Here is a 20,846-nt window from a genome sequence, read left to right on the forward strand (position 1 = left end):
AATGAAGGAAATCAAAATCTCGCCCTGGGCCCTCTCTGAGGGTCAGGAGCGATTTTTCCTTTAGTCTCCAAAATTCATCAATTTTCATGCCTTCAAATCTTCAATTGCATCAAGTGACGTCCAATCTTCCTCTGGGAGACCCTGCATAAAACAAGTTAGCCAAAATTAGTGAAAAATAAGCCCCAATAAGATTTTCGCTCTGGACCCTCAGCAAGGGTCAGGAGCGAAATTCACAATCTAGGCTAAAATGCTCAATCTCCTAGTTTCAAATCACTTCACAGGGCAAGGTAAGATCGCTTTCAAAGCTAGGAACAAGATTTCAAGCTCAAACAAGGTGGCAAATGAAGTTTATGATGATTTTCGCTCTGGACCCTCAGCAAGGGTCAGGAGCGAGATTCGCTTTGGACCTCCTGAGAGGGTCAGGAGCGAAATTCGCTTTGAACCCTCAGGAAGGGTCAGGAGCAAGATTTGACCTTTTGAACTCTCTGTCAGGATAATTTTATGGAATATAACATTTAAGTATAAGAAGATCACTTATACTTTAAGTTATATTCCATATATACTTTCAGGATGTTTGAGAGTGGTTTCAGACCTCCAGGAGCTATATTGCAAAATCTAGTTTTTGGAGGTTTTTCAGTTTCCAAACTTAGTCAAATTTCAGGATCAGGACTTTCAGACTTAGCCAAATTTCAGGATCAGGACATCACTCCAGCAGGACCTGCTATCTAGGTGATCCCCTTGGCGACACTCAAAATGCAAAGGCTAACTGACAAAACCCTAAAAGACCTAGAAAACAAACCCTAAAAAAAGCAAAAAAAGCAAGGGTCCCCATTTGCAATGGGGCGATGTGTGAATACGTCACAACACTATGATAGGCAAAAACCACCAATAGAATGAAATTCACTTTCCAGGCTTGGAATCATTATTAGAACCTTCCTCCAGCCATTATGGAAGACTAAAGGAAGAGAGTCCAAAATGTATGTTTTTGAATCCTAGAAGTCGCTTTTTTTTTGGTTTTTTTAATTAAACCGTGACCTTTTCATCTTTCATGGTAGTGCTGTTCTGTTTTGGGCCTTTGGCAACATGTATGATGCTTGTTTTGTCACATAGGATGTTTATACACCCTTAATAAGTTGCCAAAATAATCCAGTAGTCGTTTAAGTGCTTTTAAAATATGTCACATGAATGTTGACAACAAACTATGCAACTTCAACAGCAACTTTCTTGGAGCCATATATTTTGCATACCGACTTGAAATGCAATGCTGCCTTTTTAAAAATTGCATAGAATTTTGGGGAGGACAAGACTATGCAAAAATATTTCACTTTTGACTCCATTTGAGTGCTGTTTCTAGCTCTGCAAGAGAGCTGCACACTTAAGTCATGATCCCAATGGTTCAAATGTCAAAACAGATCTGAATCACTTAAATTAATTTCAGATCACATCCTCCCAATTTTGATTCGTTAGGTCTATTCTCTCAATCGTCATTAGTTTTCAGCATATTTCCCTCCATTATTATGCATATACAAGCATTTGTGATAGTATTAGTATGGATTGGCGGCAACTCATCTATTCAACTTTAGGGATCCTTGTTGATATCTTTTAGATCCATGCGCATAGCTCTTTGGATAGCTCTTGATCTCATTTTATCATTATGCTTTAATCTCCTCATGTCATGCTATTGCTCTCTTTGATGTTTTGTAATTTACCTTATCTAGGGCTCATCCAATTCTTTCAACATGAAAATGGAATCAATCGTATGCCTCAAAGACTTGTTAGTTGATCTAGTTGATTTGTCTACCTTTTTAGTCTACATTTAAAATAGAAATGATTGCCCTATGTCTAGTGTTAGATTTTTTGATAAGTACTTATCTGTATCAGATACATACATTGAATATAAAGTGATTCAAATGAATCAAACATTGTCACAATCCAACTTTATCCATTGCATCTTTAAAAAAGAAGCCTAACTATTTTCTAATTACATATAAATATCATTTACATAACTATTTGTCAACAAGTAATTACTTGAGTTACATGTTTGGATCCAGTCTGGCTTGGATATGGGTTTGGATCAGTCCAAATTGGGGGCAATCCAAGGTCTCACTCAAGACCTTTTGGTTCAGCATGGACAAACTTGGGAAACAAAGTCTGCTGTAAAAAAATTTGACCCTTATTATTTCTTTTTCTATTTCAACTTTTGACTTTGACCAAAAACCTAAATACACCCCCTGAACCCTAAAATGTGGATTCCAAAACATTTTGAAGGCAAAAAAAAAGTCATTTCTCTGACTGTGAATGCAAAACAAAAATATTATTCATCTTCGCTGAACTTTCATTCTTGCTTGCCATTGCACGAATAGAGTTGAAGATTGATCATTGAATTTTCCAAAGTGGTTGGTTTGAGATTGATCATTGAATGTTCAAAAGTGGTTGGTTTGCTATTCCTCTGCATTGACAAGAGCCCATTTTTCGCCAAGAAGATTGTAGAGGAAGATTTTTCCAAAAGAGGTAAGGGTTTTTTCAAGTTTTTATTTTTTTATTTTTCTACTTTTTAAAATTTATAAATGAACTCTCTTGTTTTGTTTTCATTCTTCCATGAATCTTTAACAAGTGCTTAATTTAAAAAAAGAGTTAACTTGTATATACGTTTTCTTGTTTTCATTTGTTTTGATTTTTCAGATGTGTTGTTTATTGAAGTTGCTATACGTATGCAACTGGTTCTAGCTTCATGGGCTGACCACGTTTTAAAACAGACCCAAATTATCCTCTTTGGAAATATATTGATATGTTATAGCAGCGTCCAAGTGGTGGGGGTTATGTTTGGATTTGTAGTAGGTTTGATGTTAAGTATTCAAGCTCACATAGTCGGGTGAAAGGCCATTTGCGACACATCCTTGGAATAGGCACAAGCAAGAAAAAATGGTGTACCCATTCCAAAAGCACAAGCTATGATGTATATTAATGATCAAGAAAAAATAGATCAAGCAGTAGGCCAAAATTCAAATCATCCCTTGTTAAAAAAAGAATCTTGAGGAATGAAGCCCCCTCTACTGCCTTCTAATGTTCAACTTATAGAGAGCCACACATTTTGGGTCATACTTGAAGAATAATTTATGCCCTTTCAACATAAGAGATTAGAGGGACTGTTACAAATGGCATTTCAAAATGAGTTTCGAAAGATTTCCAATCAACCATAGTAAGTTGTCTCTATGCAAATGAGTTGTATTTCAATGTTGTTCCCTCACAATACTAGGAACAAATGGTGAAAGCAATTAATGAAGCTCCAAAAGGGTACAACGACCGAGGTTTTGAGAAAGTGTCTAGTACCATATTGGAAAAAGAGGTGAAGTTTGTAAAGGAGTCATTGGAGCCTGTAAGGGTTTCATGGGCCAAGATAGGGCTGTCCATTATTTTCGATGAATGGAGAGATGCAAGAAATTGGCCATTGATCACTGTAAGTGTAGTGTGTTGTGTCCCCTAAGGTGGCAATGTTTTTTAGAGTAGTGGATTGTGAAGGGGAGGTGAAGGATGATGCATTTTTTTTTAACATTCTCATGACAACCATTAAAGAAGTGGGCCCTTGAAGCATTGTGCAAGTCATAATAGACAGTGCCAAAAATTGTAGAGCGGTTGGGTTATTGGTTGAGGAGTGTTATTCACATATTTTCTTGACACTTTGTGTTGTCCACTCCCTCAACCTTATACTACAAAAAAATGGCATCAAAATCGATCAGATTAAGCAGGTTTATGTTGAGGCTGAAGAGATTCAAATATTCATCACCAACCACCATATGTCACAAGGCATATTCAAAACATTCTCAAAACGGGAGCTACTGAAGGTAAGTGAAGCAATCAAATATTTTTTTCAATAAATTTTTTAATCTTTAATTTTAATTTTTGCAAGTAGGTTGTTGAGATTTGTTTTGCCTCCAACACAATTGTCTTGAGATGACTTGTGAGGGTTCATGAGACACTTTCTAACATGCTTATCAACCCAAATTGGTCCATATGGAGTCAATCTAGCACGACAAGGGTGACAAATATTAAGTGGATGATCCTAGATGACATTTGGTGGGATTGCATTGAATATCTCCTCAGTTTCATTGAACCAATATTGTGTATGATCTGTTATTTCAACATGGATATGCCTTGTTAGGGAGAGATATATTATGGTATCGACTTGATGATTGAGAGGATGAAATCCCTCATAAATGCAAAAGAAGAAGATCTTAAAAAAACTTTCTTTAAACAACACAAAATTATTGAAGAGAAATGAAACAAAATGACCACTTTGCCACATCTTCTTCCCCTTGCATGAGTCCCAAATATTATAGTGCTAAGCTCCTTTTAGTGTCAACAAGAATTGTATCATTCATATCTTCTAATGCTTGATTGGTGGTAGGAGGACCTAGATCGACAGTTTCCAAATCATATTCATCTGCTGTAATTTCATCCTTAAGCTTGTCTACTCTTGGAGTGGCAATCTGAATTATTCTGGATCCTTCACCATCTCTTGTTATCTTTGACATTTTAGTTGCTTTCTTCTTCCCGGTTTCTTGATGCCTGTCTAAGCAACTGCTTAAATCGATAAGATCATCTTTCTCACTTATTACCTCTTTTGCTAGCCTTTCCCTAAGCCATGAAGGGATAGCCGATCTCTCTTCTCCGACCTTTACTTCATTTAACTGTTGATCTTCTCGAGGTGGAGATATAACTTCTTGCTCTTCATTTTCAACGTTCACATGTGTATCCTCACCTATCGTGTTATTAACTGGTTTAGGTGGCGCTACCCTGTCTTGACTCATTGGTTGTTTCCCTTTATCTACCCCGTTGTTTTGAATTGTTGATTCCATAGACTCATGTGTTCCATGATTGATGCTTGTTCTAGATGGATGATCTTCTTGGGTAACAACTTGATTTGCTTCTACCTCATGTACGGAAGAAGTACTAGTAGAAGGACAGTATATTGATTTTTGCCTCTTCTTTGAAGGTTCCTCTTGATTGATTTCCTTTCTCTTGGATCCCCTAGAATGGATTGATTGGGAGGCACTCCCACTTTGACTTTCATCTTCCGCCTCATTGTCAGAAGACTCAACATCTCCCATTAGTTCAAAAGTTGCTCGAATGCCTTTATCTTTCAATATGTAAGTTTGAGCATCTACCCATCGTTTTGTTTGTAATAGCACTGGCTTCATCAAATTTCTTAGATCGACACTATCTACCTCGATCCAATTAATCTTCACTTCTTTGTTCTTTTCCTGCTCATATATAGGTAAGAGATGCCTTCCACTATCTTGAGCTTGATCGGGAATGTTGAAAACCCTGGTTGCTCTATGTAATGTCCCTACTTTGAAATATAATAATAATAATAATATTAAAATACAAAATAATTAAAAAAAATTAAATTAAAAATTAAAATATAAAAGAATATAATTAAATATAATTAAGTTAATGAATGGTCAAAAGACATGGAAGGAAAAGTTGTGACTTCCTCAACAATGAGATATAAAATGGAGAAGAGAACCTCATTTGAGAAGGGGATAATTTGGAAATGAGAAGTGCACATATGATTTAAATAAGAAATGCAAACCTGATTATGCAAGGTTATGTCCCTTTCAAAGGGCAGAAATAATGAATAGTTGCACTCTTTCAAAGGTGCTAATAGTGAAAGGGTGTGTCTCTTGCCAAAGGGCATGCATGATGAAGAGGTGTGATCTCTCCCTCACATTGAGAGATATAAAGGAAAGGAATCAAAGCATCCAGCAACATCACCATGGATTGGATCACATCAGAACTGTTATTAAGTTACATGCATGATGAAGAGGTGTGATCTCTCCCTCACATTGAGAGATATAAATGAAAGTAATCAAAGCATCCAGCAACATCACCATGGATTGGATCAGATCAGAACCGTTATTAAGTTACAGGCAGTAGCATCTTTGTTCTTGGTGGTATGCATGGGGATGTGCTTAATATGCATGTTTAATATATGAAGCTTGATACTGTTCTAATGCAGAATTTAGTAATAATATCAATATAGACTGCAATATGTATGACAGTCATAATATACATCCACAGTACAAAGTGATATTGCCCAAGGGAGATGGGTGCTGCTAGGGAGGGGCAGAATAAAACTACTTCAATAAAAAGCCCCAAGGATGAAAGGACTCCTCTTGAAATCTGGGCTGTAGGCCCCAAGGGTGAATGGACTGAATTCCGGTAATCTGGGTTACATTAAGGAGGTGGTGTCAAGTGCCCTAGGTGGCCAAGCCCTCTTCTGTGAATGGGGTCAGATTGGTTTGGATTTAGGCATGGTTTTAATGGCATCATAAGTTATATTATAGAGAATTAGTTAGTTATGCTCAATTAATCGTGATAGAAGGTAGTAACATAGATGTTGCTCTTGGGAATTGACAGTGTATAAATAGGGGACATTACACTCTAATAATGTCAATTGACAATCTTGAACACATCCTCTTCCTTATATCCAAGTCATCCTTTGCATTCATGAAATGATCTTCTAGTTGTACCTTGTGTTTGTGCCTTCTCCCATTTGATCTCTTGATGTTACCATAAGGATCAAATTTGTCTCTATTAAGGTATGGGACCAAAAGAAGAGATTTCAACTCTTCATCAACCTTCTCAGCTGCTTGCAGAGATGGACACATTTCTATGGACTGTCCAACTGAAATAGGAAATGGAATCCTTGTCTTATGTTGATTCTTTTGTACCTTGTTATATGCTGTCAATTGTCTCAACAATTCGAGTAATATCACCTTATCAATGGGATACCTGGGCAACATGTAAGGTGGGTAGGAGCTGCCTTGTACCCTTATGTAAGTGAACTTGGAAAACTAAATGGACCAAGCACCAAACTTCTGTACTAGCTCCTTTGTGTTGGTTGAAAATTTTGTACACCTGGGAAGGCATGCAAAATTGTGATTTCAACCACAACGTGTGAGTTAAAAACTCTCCTAATTCTAAGGGAAGGCTCTCCCTTTCCTACTATTACAAATTAACTATAACATTTAAACACTAAATTAACTTGGGTGGGACAACATCCTTTTTTCTTTTTTCAGAAAAGATGATATTCTTTTCTCTTTTTAGAAAATAAACTGTAATTAGAGTGACAAATACAAAAAATTTAAGAGATTTCAACAACTACAAAGATACTTGTATAAAGGAAGTGAAGTTTCCATAAAAGCGCAAAGTCTTCCATTACTTTCCCGGGACGGGAATGTAGAAACAAAAGTTCAAAGTCTTTACTTTCCTACTATCCTATCTACTTTTCAAAATGATTGGTATGATAACAACCTACAACATACAACAGCTCAAAGTCTATTGATATGATACACTCCAAACTACTATAAATAGGAAGAATTACAAGCACAAAGTCTTGTAACCTCGCCCTATCTTGAATATTTGCAGAACAAAGTTTACAAGAAATCAGATTAGAGCTCTTTCCAACAACCTCACTAGAATCTCAAGTATATGCAGAAAAATATATCACTATGACATAAGAACACAATGAATATATGAACAAAGTCTCGACACACAGTCTGAAACTCAAATGTCATTTTTAAATTGCTTGAGAGTCCAATTTACAAGTATAAAACACAAAGTCTTTATCGCTGTAAATTCCTGCAGAGTTTTCTTGTTAGCCAAAAAGATAAAAATTACATAGAGCACCTTGTTGTGTATATAGGAGAGGGGCTGAGAAGAAAAAGTGGGAGAAGTCCAACTAACTAAGACTTATTCCACAACTAACTATGACTTATTCCAAATAATAGATGTATTGTCTCTCAACTTGTAATTTGTTTACATGTAATTACAAGTTACAAGAATGCAAGTAATGTGACTACTTACAATTACAATTTTTGACATTACATGTAATTTGTCAAAGGGAAATTACAAATGCCTAATTAAAACTAATTTAAGTGTCTAAGACACAACTCTATTTACATCATCCTCTGTCTAAGAGGTCTTCATGCTGTTACAAGATGCTGGAACTTGAAGTATTTGAGATCGGTGAAGGTACTTGTCCAGGAACATCAACTTGCATCATTGAGAGTTCTCATGTCCTTTACCAATGAACTCCAACCTCATCTTCTTGCTTGGGGTAATACTGATTCTTCAGGAGAAGTTCTCTTTGTGCATATGACATTGTAATCTTTTCAATTTACATCACTACTATCATCAACATATGATAACACTGGCTTTTGTTTACAGTCCTTACATGCATTGAAACCCCTTGCAATCGGGTCTCTATGACTCGATTACAAGTGCAAAAGTATTTAACATTCTTGCAGTATCGGCTTGCAATCGGGTTTTGGAGGCCCAATAACAAGCAAAGAGAACTTGCAATAAAGGAAACGAGGTTACATGCTTGCAATCGGGTTTCTAAGACCCGATTGCAAGTAATAATATAATGGCAATAGAAAGACTTGCAATTGGGTTTCTAAGTCCCTAATGCAAGTAACTTGTAATCGGGCTTCTAAGACCCTACAAGAAGTAAAGTTAACTTGTAATCGGGTTTCTAAGATCCTATTTCAAGTAAAATTAACTTGCAGTTTGAGCAAAAAGTTCCTACTTGCAGTGACATCAAAAAGTTCCTCCTTGCAATGACAGCAAAAAGTTCCTACTTGCAATGACTGTAGAAAGTTGCAAGAAGTTCCTACTTGCAGTGACAACAAAAAGTTCCTATTTGCATTGACAACAAAAAGTTCCTACTTGCAGTGAGATCAAAAAGTTCCTACTTGCAATGACATGAAAAAGTTCCTACTTGCAGTGAGGAACTCAAAACCTGAAATTGCACAAAAAGCTAGTAAAATGAAAGAAAAAACCAACTAGAAGTTGGAAAACGATGACAAACACACCTGTTGATGATTTGACATTGACAAATATGAGTTTTAAACCTCGCAAAACATGCCCTAAAGAAGAAATCTACGAATTTTGAGTAAAAAATTGTAGGGGTTGTCAATTTTTTGAAAGTTCAAAAATTGAGACAACACTTTGCTTGTGGGGATAGTCTTTGATGTATGCCTCCTTGTAATGTCCTTGTGATATGCATAGTAAAGGCATCATTCACCCTTTGATAATGTGTCTTGTGGTAGCCGTAGTGCAATTGCATATAGGATTCACATGCCCTCAATTCTCCAGGTCTTGTTCCCATTGGACCTCTATAGGTCAATCCTGCATATTCATGGGCCTTGGCAAGCAAATATATGATGTTTGAGCTCATGTAGAAAGTCTAAGTTTTCTCAATCCTTCTGAGTTGTAAGTCGATATTGTTACTGATAATCCTTGCCCGGTTGAATCTTTCTTTTGACATGAGTTCCATGAAGTAAAACATCCAAGTTTCAAACTAATATGCTTGGGGGATTTCTATGACTCGATTGAGCAATGTAATCATATCTCCAAATTCTTCCTTGAAGTCGACTCTATGGAGTTTGGTAGGTATCTTGGATAATCTGGGCCTACTTTTCAATAGCCAATACTTGTTAATTATCGCCAAGCACTTGTCAAGATCATCATCGTAAGTAACTTTTTCTGCTTCCTTGGTTTTGTAGATCATGCCACTGAACTTAGGTATATGGAATGCTTCATTGGCAACCTCCATGGAAAGGTAGGTGACCTCCCTCCCATCAGGTGCCACTATCATTCTCTTGCTTGTATTGTAATGTCTAGCACCTTCAATGATCAACCTGTTGCATCGGACTGTTGGAAGGAAGTCGACTACTTTCACTATGCCACTCTCGATCATCAACTGAGAATATCTAGTGGGCTTGGTAGTGTACAATGGTCCTTGGAATTTGTTCATGTTGAATTGGCCCAAGTTGGTGTCCTCTACGTTGCCCCAAAGTGACGTAATCTTAGACTTTGTCATGTCTCCCTTTGAGTCCTCCTTGATAAGGGCATGTCTTGCCCCGACCATCCTCTACCTATAAGAAACACTTAAGTTAGCCTTATGATATACCTTTGAAATCATAATACTAGAAGGTCAATTATTTCAAGATTTTCTAAATAAGCCCAAACCCTAGGTTGCGTTTCTGACCCCTAATTGAATATGATCATCTAAGCTAATGATAATTCCTTGGTAATGCCTAAAGATGAATAAGATTGCATTAAATTAACAAGAGGCCCTATGAAGGCAATGAACAGAAACAAAATCAATCATGAAATAAGGTCTGATTTTGAATACAAAATGAAGAAATGGGCCTTGTCTCGGACCTGCAATACGTGTCTAATAAACTGATATGTCAATTTGATTGCCTGTGTGACAAAATAGTATGCTTCAACCAACAATATAATCACTGGAATGTCAGTATCAGTGCCTTGCCTAATGAATCTGCCTGTTGTCCTATGTCAACATCGCTTCCTTATGATAATTCGTTGTGATTAAATGATGGTGACTGAACAAGGACTTGATCCAATCAAATCGCCGATCTTCAATATCATGGAGAAGTTGTAGTTGCTGGTGAAGAAATCCAATTCACTATTGACAGTGTCTTTAAAATTGCTGATGTATTTTGAATTTGTGTTTGATCAAATGAAATGATCAAATACAATATATAGGTGTTGATAGGGGAAGGGTCACATCTCTGCACTTGGCCGACCTAGTCACACCTATTAATGTTTTGCAATTAATCAAATGAAAGCCGACTTGGACTTTGATTTTCGAAATTAAGGCGTTCTTCATTAAATGCGTGAAGCTTTGGTGAATTTCAATAATCGCCTTTCTTAATATTCAAAACTTTACCTTGTCCAAGGATGGGCTAAATCCTTAAGTCACCGATCCAATCAAGGTAAGGACTGTCCCAAGTCTTAAGTCGCTGGTAAAGCTAATGCAGGGACGAACTTGAGGCTTAAGTCACTCATTTGAGTGAAGTAGGGATGCATCTAAATCATTCTAAGGCATCAACTCACTATGAAAGATGAAATGTTCTACTTGAATTGCCCCTTTATCTTGAAGAAATTCCAGTTGATGATGCCTTAGTTACCTTTTCACCATAAGTGGAGACAACCTCAGTTCCCTTAATTCGCTGATCTATCCTAGGTAAGGACAGGTCCAAGGCTTAAGTCGCCAATTTGCCACAAGGAGGGATGGACTAAGGCGAAATCAGTCCGGATCATGAAGAGTTTGTCCTTCAAAACCTCAAAAGGGGATGGTACCAATTACCAAATGAACACAAAAAACCTCTTACTCGCTGATTTTGTTGGCCATGACTTGAGTGTCCAAGGACGTGTCCCATGTCAAGGTGGCAAAATGCTATCAATCATCCCATCAAATCAAGGTAAAGACTATCGGTCCAGGAGAGATGCTTTTGTCTAAACGAAACCCTGCCATCAAACTAGGTCAAAGAGAAGCAAAATGGTTAAATCTCATACCTTCATATGCACTCATCAAGCTCAACTCAATCATCAAAACACCGAACTATCTAAACAAAACTAAGACTAAAGGGCAAAAGAGGGGTCCCCATTTATAATGGGATGATGTGTGATTTGGTCACACGGACAAAAGCTGAAAAGTCCTTCTAAGCTTGGGCGATGCGACCAACACCACCAGATTTCTCTTTGAGGTCGAGGATGGCGTTGAAGTTGCCCCCAATTATGAATTTGTCTTGTATATGTGATATAGCTGCACTGTTTTCTGCCCATACTTGCCTTTTGTCTTCTGTTTTTGTGGGTGCATAGGTGTTGATTATAGAGAATTGTAAATTTGATTTGTAGCTTTTGATGTCAACCCTTTGCCAATTTGCATTGGATTCTTAGATGTCAACAAGTACTTGATTTGTGTGTCATAAAATACCAATTCCTCCCGATGCACCATTGGCCTTAATAAGGTTTCCTCTACAACCTTTGCAATGTTTGATGAAAAGTTCTGCTTTCGTCAAAGATGGTTTTGTTTCTTGAAGGACAATTTTGGTCATTTTGGATCCTTCTAATTGGTGCTTGACTATGTGCCTCTTGTGAGGGGCATTCAAACTAGAGTTACAAGACTCGTAGAGTCTGGCCCAGGCTTGGCAAGTCTCGAGGCGGGTCACCTCTGCCGAGGCCAGAGGATCCTGGACTCGGACTCGGTCGAGTCTTGAGCCCCAGACTCTACCGCCCAACAAGTAAAAAAAAAGTCAGTGTAGTCTCCATTAGAGACAAATGTCGAGGACGTGAGGAGTGATAAAGCCAACAGAAACCTTGGACTTTGATGGATATTCTAGGAATATTATTTTTTGAGCATTAGATATCAGCCAATAGAAAAAATAACTCCCGATGCCTTTATAAAATAATAAAAGTCGTTTGAGCTTTTAGGGGTGTTGCCCCTGAAAATCCCTACGGGGGCCCTGCCCCTTGACCCCGCCTTGTACCGTGACAGGGAGCGCACCAAGGGCGCTGCCCCCAAACCCCCATTGAATAATTTGGGGGGAAACTGCGACGATAAAAGTGGGGAAAATTTAACCTTCGATTCTAATTAGGCTCCATATAACAACATTGGTCAATATTTATATCAAACTCAGATTTATGAAATTCTCTATTAAAGTTATTTCTACAAATCTGTCCAATAATAGCTGTTCATTTATTATGATTTAGTTGCTATTTAGTGTGCAAATATCTTTGTTTAGATGAATAAGATTGAATGCAAATATGTTGGGAGACACAACTGATAAGGTGCACCATGTTGTAATACTCTGAGTTCTTATAAAAATGTCAAGCAGGTTACAAACCAAGTCTGCTCTGCAAATATTATTTTCTGAGCATTAGACATTTTGCAAATGTTTGTTATAATTGTTTGGAATATATTACAAGGACTTGGGGTGAAATCAGTAAGGGTATCTCACAGTGGTATCAGAGATTTGACCCTGCCAACCTGTCGGGTTAAGAGTTACAGCTGTCAGACAAAGATGAAGTCCAATTGAAATCACATTGAGGAATTCAATATAGAGTTTATAAAGTGTTTGTAGGTGTTCCACAAATATCAGGAAGATTTTATCAATTAGATTCATTAGATTTCCACATTCCATGTTGTTGATTTGCATTTATACTTATGTGATCAATGTAAACTTGTGTATGTGCTTCTATTTGATGAGATTATTGTGTCTTTAATGTTTATTTATTAAAGGATGCATGAAACAGGTTTTAAATCCTCAAAAAATTTTGAATTTCTTGGGTTTTTCAATTTGCCAAGTCTTTGCCAAGTCTGGGCATCGAGTCCAAGTCAAAAATCAGCTTGCCGAGTCTGAGCTGAGTCTAAGTCTTGTAACTATAATCCAAACCCCTGACATTCTAGGTTAGGATCTTCATTGCTCTCCAAGGGAGGGGGTTCCTCCCTTAGATCTAGATCTTAATAAGTAGGTTTTGATAGATTTTTGATCTCTCTTGTGTGCTTCCTCTTCTCTCTTCTACATCTTGGTCTTTCTTCCCTTGCCTCTTTTGAATGGTGCTCTGGTCAAAAGGTTGGCCGCTGTTTGGTTGATGCATCTGGGATCTAATATGTCAATGGCATACGAATTTCCTTCTAGATTAGAGTTCGATTCTTCAAATTCTAAAGCATTTGAGCTTGATTCAGGGTTGGTCATATGATCTTCAACAATTGGGATTGTTGTTCGCTTCTTTTCTGAGCCCTTGTTCTTTTTTGGCACTTGGTGGTTTTTTATCTCCCTCAGTTTCTTTGAGCCCCCATTCCTGCTCCTTGTTTCAATTGATCCTTTCTTTTTTGGTGTGGGACTCAAAGATTTGTTTACTTCTTGAGCCCTTAGTGTAGCCACATTTTTGGCTACCTCTTGATCGCCTTTGTTTTCTACAGGTAGTGGCGACATTGTTGCCTCTTTAGATGCTTCTTGCTCAGCCAACCTCTTGTTTGTAGTATTTAGATATTCCATTAATGCACGTGGTGGAGTCAGTCTTTCTGGTATCTTTGTATTCTGTTTTGGAACTCATTTTTGGGCAACTGGTATGGTGCATCTTGCCTCAAAATGGTGTCTTTTCCCACATCTAATACAGTAAAATCGTCGCTCTTGTACTTTGATTGCTTGTTCCCCTATTTCACCCATAGATTTTAATCGGATGATAGAAGGGATTAGTTCAATTTATATTAGCTTTTTTCTTGCAAAAAGGGCAGAATCACTATTCCCCATATCAAAACAGAGCACCATTCCAAGCTTGGATCCAATTAATCGTAAGCATTCCGCCGTCCAATATTCATGGGGTAGATTATACAATTTTATCCAAAAGGCATGATTAGTGGGTGATTTTGTTTGGGAGTTAAAAGTTTATCTCCGATTTTTGTACAAACACCAAATTTTGAATGAACCAACAGGGCGACACATTGAGAATTTCATCTCGATCTTTCTCTGATTCAACTTCTGCTATGAAAAAGTTTTTAGGAATAAAGCTGGTTTCCACCGTCTTATTTCATCCGTTGGCCACCCATGCTCTGATTTCTTCCCTACTAGGGTTTTGCCCTATCACCTTCGCTATTAGGGCTTTTTGATGTAGAATCCTAGCTTCTTTCTCTGCTGCAGTTGTGACATCGATTTCACATTTTTTTTTGTAGCGATTGTTTTATTTTTGATCCGAATTTAGAGACTTGGCAATATTGTTGTTCGCTTGCTTCTAAGTTTTCTTTAGATTCTTTGATACAGACTTCTTTCTCGCTTCTTAATATTCATTTCTGACTTGCCCAAGTGGGATGCGATTTACCCTTTCACAAATGCCGGAATGGAAGAGTGGTTGCTCTTCTGGTGGTTTCTCTTGGCGTGTGCCCGTTCTTTTGGGTCTGAGAAATTCGCATTTTTGCCTCTTTCGTGATTTCTATTTCTTTGCTTCGCAGCCTGTGCTGCCTTTTTTCACTCCATCTCTTTTTTGTTTTTTAAATTATTCATGATGGCTGATTGTTGATGTTTGACATTATTATTTTTAATTGTAATATATAATATATATCATGACATACGAGTTTGACTGATTGACATTGTAATATTTTTTATTTTAATGGTGGTTTTGTTTATTATACAATATCTGAGGCTATTTGTGGTATTTTGAATTTAATTAACTTAATTACTGCTTCAAATATGTGTATATTTTTAATTTTTATATGTTTTTGTAAAGATGAACCCAACTTCATATTTTTTTGACCAAACCTGTGAAACTGAATCTGAACTAGTACCAGGATTAGTAACTTAGACTACTAACAACATGTTGGACGTCTATCAATACTGTTATGTTACTGAACAAATAACAACTAATAAATACAATTAGAACTTGCTGTTATAACCAAAAATATACAGCTAAAATTTGAAACTTAAATCTTAACTTCTTAATGAGATCTGGAATATCTTGTAATGTCCCTTTTTCTAAAATAAGATTTAATAATAAATAATAATTAAATTAAAATTAAATAAATAAATAATAAAATATAGTATACTATAATTAATGAAAAGTCAAGAGGCATGCTATGAAGAGTTGTGACTCCCTCAAACATGAGATATAAAAAGGAGAAGGGAGAAGAATTAATTTGAAAGGGGCAGAAAAGAGGAAGGGAATAAAAGGAAGCTTTTAGAAAAATAAGGAAAATCATTAGAAAGAGCAGATATAAATATAAGAAGGCAGCGATCTATTTGAAGAGGCAGAAATAATTACTTAAGAAGGATTATGTCTATTTGGAAGGACATTATCTTTAAAAGGGATACCTCTCTTCATGGAGGAGAGAACAATCAATTGGAAAATCTGATCTGATAAAAGGAGAAGAATAGATTGAGTTTGTCACGCAATAAGATATAGCAGAAAATACTATAGTTCTGAAATAATTGTTATGTCAAATATGAAATCCTATAATGCTAGTTTGTTCTTTGAAGGCAGATTGATTCATAAGTGGTCTGCATTACCGAATACATAGCAGTTGGTGGTCTAGTAAACATAGTGGCAATCAAAGCAAGGTAAGGCATGGAACATAATAAGAATAAATCAATCAAGAAAGTAGAGAAATCTGATCTCAGTAAATGAGATTCAGGCCATACAGCCATTGTGCAATATAAAGTAATTGGTTAATCTCAAATTGGGGAGATACATATCTGAAAACAAAGAAGAAAATAAGCTAATAATTTTGAGAAAACCTAAATATGGAACCATTTCTGATATTAAAAATAATACCCACTGCTAGGATTCTAGAACATACTAGCAATAATACTTGCTGAAAGCAGCTTAGTTGCAATTTATACCAGAACAAACAGATGATAATGAATTCTGAAGCTATATAGCTAGTCTCCACTGTGTGTAGAATGTGCCTTTCACAACCTTCAATTAAGGCCTAATTTCCATGACACATTTTCCAACAGTGTCTTCCCCCAAATGCATGAAATAGTGATAGCCGTAGAGTAGAGTATGGCCCTCCTTGGTAGAGAAACTTGGCAAGATTATATAGCTTTGAAATGAGATTACAATCCCTTTCAAGGGTAGTCTAAGATAATTGATCTCTTTCAGGGAAGGCAGCCAAAATTCTTCACTTTTCCATTTATTACGAGATTTTCAGAAGCATTTACTATTCTTACTTTCTTCTTTGGTTCTTACTATTCTCCTTTATGGATTTTTCTTTATAAGCCATTTTTGTATTTATTATTTTATTATTTATTGTTTGTAAAATAAGCTGGATATTCCTACAATTGTTTATCAACAACTGATATATCTGAAAGGAATAACTTGACTGAAACTAACTGGTATAAAGAAGGAAATTGCAGGAAATTAGACAGAACAAGACATCATAGCACAAGTGACACCAATATACTCTGGAGAAACTACTTAAGGGAAAAACTCCAGCAAAATGTGAGTATATCCCACTTGAAATGGATCCGATCTTTAGCTTCCTGGGCGTGATATACAGACATGAAATAATTAGTTTCAATTTTTAAGTCTTGTACAATCTCTTAACAACTCCACACCTGCTGAAAGCTTGCAACAGTCAAAAAAATCCAGGAAATTTTTTAAATCTACCAATTACTTTCCTTGAATGCTCAATTGAAGCTTACAGTGCATATAAATGGATGTACAAAACACAGGAAGCTGCTGGAATTCAATGAACTGAGAAATTGAAGAGAAAACTGAAAACTGGAATGTTATGGGATGCCAAAATCTATCATGAAAAATTCGCTTCATTCAACAGAATGGCAATTTGGAAAAATATCCCGGCAAATTCAAAAAAGCCTCTTTCGACAGTCCATCTTCCAAAAATCATAACTTTTGCATATGGATGCTAATGAGGTGCCTTGTTTTTCAAATTGCCTAATTTCTTAAGAAGAAGCCAAATATCCAAAAGTATTGAGGGTTTGATGCCATTGAATGCTTGTATTTGGACCTGCAACACAAGCCTCATTTTGCCATGTGATGAAACTGGATCTTTTCAGCGATAAGTTTATTGCTTGAACACAAAAGCAACATAGTTGGAATCTGGATATTAGTTGTTTGGTTATATCAGTTTTAATTGCATGTGCAGGAGACAGGTTTTGATATTTCAAGACAGTTGACTTTTAAAATATTTCCAAGATATGGATGGGAGTTAATTTTTTAACTTGTGACAGAGATCAAATATTGCAATTTAAACTTGTGGAAAGGCTTCATTCAATTTATTGGGACTAAGTTGGATATTGGGATGGGCCATATCATAAATAGAAGGCCAAACAAAGTAGTCTGTGTGCCTTGTCAATTCATTAAAGGATAACTAGGGATCATTGCCATGCTAAGACGAGATATGTTTATCCTTGAATGCTGCTTGAAGGTTACTAAAACATGGCTTGAATATCATGTTTAGCTGTATACCGAGAGTGGTAGTTCTCAATCAAAATTTGTTTATTTTTATGTTTAAACTGCCATGTCTCTAAAAAGAGAAAATGATAAAATTTGGCCATGCAGAAAATGGGCTTATGATTAAACACTCTACATATGCACGGTTCATCCATGAACTAGATTGTTTTTCATCATGTAGACAAAGGAGAAACTATTTCTTCATTGTTTCTGACCATGAAGCTTATTTGAGTCTTTGATGCTAGCAATTACTAACTTTTTCATTCTTCCCAGTATAGTCTCAGTTTATCAGTAATTTTGATGAGCTTCAACTGGAGTTTCTGTCTTCAGCATTGTTACCAGTGTTTATGCGTATGGAGTCAACGATCTTGTAGATTTGATAATATGGTTTGCAGATCTCTGTAGTGTGAATATGCAACGATTAGTACTTGTGAAAATTAGTTTTGTAGATTTAAGCATGTCAATAAAAGCTGCATACAATGCTTATGATATCTAGGAAGCCATTTTTTGTAACTGCCGATGTGGTGCAAATGCTGTGTTTTCATAAAAAGGTCTTCAGTGTGAGGAAGCTTGCACTTACATGCTTTTTATCCCTATCTTTATTATTTATTGCAATAACATGAAAAGATGACATTCAAGAGGGTGGCCATTTTCTTGTGTCATACATGACTGACTTACTGGTTTATTTCTAAGTTATTTCCATATACATAACTGTTTTCTTTGATGTTCATCAGGGGTTTTATATCATCAAAATCTGTTAGACAACTATGCACGTCAACTCCCAATGGTTACAAAGAACCACCAAAAGTTGAGGAAGCTGAGACTGTGTATGAAAGTCCATCTCATCAAGACAAGGTGAAAATGATGTCAGTGCAATACTTATCAAAACTGCTGCATACACTCTTTCTATAGGATTGAAGACTAGTCTAATATTATGTATTTCACTGTATGTGAATAGGTGAATCTTATTAAAACAGTGTTTGTATTACATTTAATAACTAAGATGGAAAGGGTTTTGGACAGTTACTTGTATTAGGCGGAAATGGTTTTGTTGGTACACATGTATGCAAAGAAGGCATCCAACGTGGTATTATTGTATCAAGTCTTAGCAGGTAGTAATTTTGTTGGAATTCATTTCTGGCATTTTTTTAGTATTTTAATTTTGAAGTCAAATATATTTTGAAATTTAGATAAAGCTCTTTGGAACCATTTTTCAGCTTTGAATCTTATATTTTTACACTTTGACTATTATATTTCAACTTCCAAATAATTTCCTTATGCACTTGCAAGGTTTAATATTTTACGATTTTTGGGGTAAACCTCTGCTTTATTGTTGTAGACATGAAAACTATTGTTCTTTATTGGGTTCTATAATTAGCATTATGGGATTTTTTTTCTGTTACTGAAGTGTCCATATGGCATTTTAGCGATATTCTGTTGTTTCTGTAGTTGAATTGGCTAAAAGGGGGCGCTCGATAGTATGTGTAGAAAGTTGTCTGAAATTTTAGTTTTTTATCATTATTTAATTCCAGTGTCAGTGAGAAGAACACTAACCATATTGCTGCTTCCCTTTTTAATATTTCTTAGAATGAATTAGCTTTGGCAGTAATTTGTTCAATAGTGGTTGACTGCATGTAGCTCCAATCCCATCATTGTTTTCCTTATTTTCTATTATTAGGAAACCTTTGATTGACAGTTTTCACCTTATATGTTACAGAGAGCATTTTCTGCACCTGCAAACATAAGCAGTGGACACAAGAAACACAAGTATAAAGATGTTAGTTTGGAAGTATTATAGTGTAAGGTATTCCGGTTAACCAATAAGGATAAATATGAATCAGTACTAGCACCAAACCAATCACTGAATTAGCTTTTTTGACATTCATAATCATCCCAGCCTTCTGTGACCTTCATAGTTATCCCTCCACTAGGAACTAAGGTCGCTAATTTAGCATATTAAACTCTTCAATTACTTGTCATGTCCATACTCCATAGGTATTCATGTAATAGTGATACTTAGTTTTAATCATAATGAAGACTTTAATCTGTGTCAAAACCTCAGATTGGGTTATAGATAAAATAGTCTGCAAACCAGGTCAAGTCTGGGATGGGATTTTAATCCTAGTCAAACCAAGGTGATAGAATAAAAGGTTATCAGTCGTTTTTACTTAATATGAGACTAACCTTAGATGATAAAGATACCTTAATTTGGATCAGACCTTAGGCTGGGTTATGAATAATGATGATAAGCAATCTGGGTCAATATTTGCACAGATCTTAATCTGGATCAAACCTTAGTTTGTGATAAAAGGGTCCTAAACGAGGGTCAACCTCGAGATTTTAATCTGGGTCAAACCTTGGATGAAAAGATATATACCTCAGTCTAGGTCAATGTCTCAAACCCAAAGAAGAGGTATGATAAAGTAGTCATCATGTGGGTTGTTACCTTGAGGTCAAAACTCAGCTGATAGAGACCCCTCAAGTTCGGGTAAACCTCACACTAGTTTGATAAATGTTAGAAATCAGTATAATAAAATCGAAGGATTACTAAGCTATGCTGTATAATGGCAAAGACATGACATGAATAATGGACAGATCATATCGTGCATACCTGTGTTTCTTTTTGATTTGCTGAAGAACAAGTAAGGCTGAGATCTAGATGGTCTTAGCTGGTTCGCCACTCGACTCTTCCTGATCTTCTAAATAACATATCTGGCATCCCAGATTGCTTCAGTGGTCTTTAAGGGACCTTATCTACCTATCAAACGTCCTGCCATACTTCTGGGCTTTAGATCACAAGAGATCCTCAAACTCTTTTAATATATATTATATTGATCTGCAGATCCTAAGGAGATATTACAGCACAAAAATGCTGATTTTGTTGGGCTTAGAATGGTGTATTAAGTCCTTTGCAAGCTCCATGAGTCAGTCCAAACAAATAAGAGCAATTGCTGCTGCCTCAAATAAACCACAGATCCTTAACTGTTATAAAGTTTTTGAAGTGATTATGCAGATCATAGTTTACTGACTCATAGAGTACTTGGCGAATCTGCTGAGTA

General features: G+C 36.3%; 1 protein-coding gene across 2 annotated transcripts in view; it reads left to right on the forward strand.

Annotated features, from left to right (window-relative positions):
- LOC131041792 (uncharacterized protein At1g32220, chloroplastic) overlaps positions 1 to 20,846 on the forward strand; it is a 150,195-nt gene that overhangs the window by 6,809 nt on the left and 122,540 nt on the right. Inside the window, exons 1-3 of one of the 2 annotated variants that reach the window (XM_057975003.2) lie at positions 16,793 to 16,812; positions 18,522 to 18,642; positions 18,811 to 18,899. In XM_057975003.2, the coding sequence (XP_057830986.2) occupies positions 16,811 to 16,812; positions 18,522 to 18,642; positions 18,811 to 18,899 (212 nt within the window). In that variant the 5' untranslated portion in view covers positions 16,793 to 16,810. Of the gene's footprint in view, positions 1 to 16,792; positions 16,813 to 18,521; positions 18,643 to 18,810; positions 18,900 to 20,846 lie in introns of those variants that run through there. The other variant, XM_057975002.2, reaches the window with a different exon arrangement.

The sequence above is a fragment of the Cryptomeria japonica genome, chromosome 3, assembly GCF_030272615.1.
Source record: "Cryptomeria japonica chromosome 3, Sugi_1.0, whole genome shotgun sequence".
In the NCBI taxonomy this organism is placed as follows: Eukaryota; Viridiplantae; Streptophyta; class Pinopsida; order Cupressales; family Cupressaceae; genus Cryptomeria; species Cryptomeria japonica.